We start from the raw sequence: 2,376 nt of genomic DNA on the forward strand, positions 1-2,376 counted from the left end.
AGCCAAAAAAAATCCACTCAACAACAAAGTAAACTTTAAAATAAAGTTATCTTCCAGGAAATAAACAATCAATCCTTTAGATAAAAACTAAAGAGATTGAGGGGGTGAAGAAGTGTTCGAATTCGTAAAATTTTTTCATTTTTCAGCCCAAAATTTGTAACCAACGAAAACTTTGTGAACCAGCATACTAAAGACTAACGATAACTCTCATCCATCCCCCATTCTTCAAATGTTCCAAGTTAAATTTTTGTGAAAGAACATTCGACGTAGCAATGTAAATTTCACACCTCTGATAATTAAATAATTAAAATAATAATACACACATATTATTATTATTTTAATTAATATGAAAAAAAACTTTTTATAATTATTTTAATTAGCGAATAGCTGAAACACCAGCAAATTGTTTCAGTAAACAAAGAGATAATGATAGCAAGAAAATAATTTACTGGTTGGTTCTGGCTAACGAGAATAAATTGCTGAATCTGATTGGACCCAATCCTTTTCTTGCGACCAAAAACTAAGTTCTTACGAGACTTTGATATACTTAGTGAACCAATTAGAAATGTATTTAATAAAATTAGTCTCTTGAGTGACACGTTGTTGTTTCAATTTTAAAATGTGTTTTAATTAAACCATGTTACATGCCTTCGTTATTGTTTACGTACTGAAATGAGATCTCTGTAAAAAGTTATCGTCGTCTTAATTCCTTTACAGACGAGTGTTTTTGGTTGACATTAAGAGATGAAATTGTAGTTGAGTGGATGGAGGAGAGGAAGGTGAAATAAATGAATGATATTCGTAAGTTATAATGATTGAATGATTGATTGAATGAATGATTGAATGATTGATTGATTGTTTGATTGATTGAGACCAACCCACAAAGGAATAAACAAACGAATTTCATCAGCAAAAGAAAAATCATGAATGAATGAATGAATGAATGAATAAATAAATGAATTAATTAATGAACGAATGTATGAACAAACGACTGATTGAGGGAATGAATGAATAATTGAGTGAACGAATGATTGAATGATTAACTGATCATAGCAACAACAACAACAGCAACAACAACGACAACAACAACAACAGCAACAACAACAACGACAGCAACAACAACAACAACAGCAACGACAACAACTGACCTTCAACTTTTTGAAATCACCTTGAAACAATTTATTCTCATCGAACTGATCAGGAAATTCTCTGCGAAAATTGACGACGACATGATGATTGGAAAAGCATTTAGAAGAAATAATAAGAATCATAACAAAGAGGCAACAATAATAATCCTAATAATAATAATAATCCCAATGGGAACTTTTTTTATTACCATCAAACCTCAAAATATAAAATCAATTCAATTATCATAAATATAAAAAATGTTTCTAGTCATCATTTTATTATGAAGTATTATAATAATAATAATAATAATAATAATAATAATAATAATAATAATAATAATAATAATAATAATAATAATATTAATAACATAAATAACAACAATGGACAATGACAATCTAATGTGTAATGACAAATGCGGATAGCGTGTTATGTAATGAAATGACGAAATTCTTCATTGGAAAGAAAAAAAAACAAAAAACAAAAAACGACGCGCTGACGATGACTATGATGATGATGATGGTGAATGAGTGAGTCTCCATTTGAGGGTTACAGCCTTAATCAGCCTTAGTTAGAGCTGGCTAGAGATTAATTTCAATGCAGGCACTATAACACGAAATTACAGAAAAAAAATCGAAAATTACACTAAATACAGAAAAACAAGATGAATAATCGCACTCCGAACACACACACGCATTCTTCACGACACCAACTCAGAAGAGGCATACCACCAAAATACAGTCACACTTTGTAAACACACGCATTTCTCGCAAACACCAACTTTCATACAATACAAACACACACACACACCACACACAGGGACAGACACACATATACACCAACAAACCACACACACATATATACCAACAAACCCCACACACATACATACCAACAAACTACACACAGAGACAGACAGACCGACACACATACATACACACCAACATACCAACCACACACACCCACACACCAACACACACAGAAAGACAGACACACATACACAACAACCACACACACCCACACACAGACACACCAACAAACCGCACACACACACAAACAAACAAACAAACACACACACACAGACAAACAACCAACTTTAGTGTGTCCAGCAGTGTTGCTACCATCTCCCTTACCTTCCTATCCTCCTCTTCATTCCCCGTAAAGTACGATTCCTGAAATAGATTTATCGGCGGACAATCATCATCATCAATATCATCATCATCATCATCAATATCATCATCAATATCATCATCA

The 2,376-nt window shown here is 32.4% G+C and overlaps 1 protein-coding gene across 1 annotated transcript in view; it reads right to left on the reverse strand.

The window, feature by feature from the left end:
• Nucleotides 1-2,376, reverse strand: part of HELRODRAFT_135018 (hypothetical protein) — a gene marked incomplete at both ends in the record, with an annotated part of 5,647 nt that overhangs the window by 1,865 nt on the left and 1,406 nt on the right. The window contains 2 exons of the mRNA XM_009020614.1: nt 1,149-1,209; nt 2,218-2,294. Of these exons, the coding sequence (XP_009018862.1) occupies nt 1,149-1,209; nt 2,218-2,294 (138 nt within the window). The remainder of the gene's footprint in view (nt 1-1,148; nt 1,210-2,217; nt 2,295-2,376) is intronic.

This window comes from Helobdella robusta (genome assembly GCF_000326865.2).
Source record: "Helobdella robusta unplaced genomic scaffold HELROscaffold_28, whole genome shotgun sequence".
In the NCBI taxonomy this organism is placed as follows: Eukaryota; Metazoa; Annelida; class Clitellata; order Rhynchobdellida; family Glossiphoniidae; genus Helobdella; species Helobdella robusta.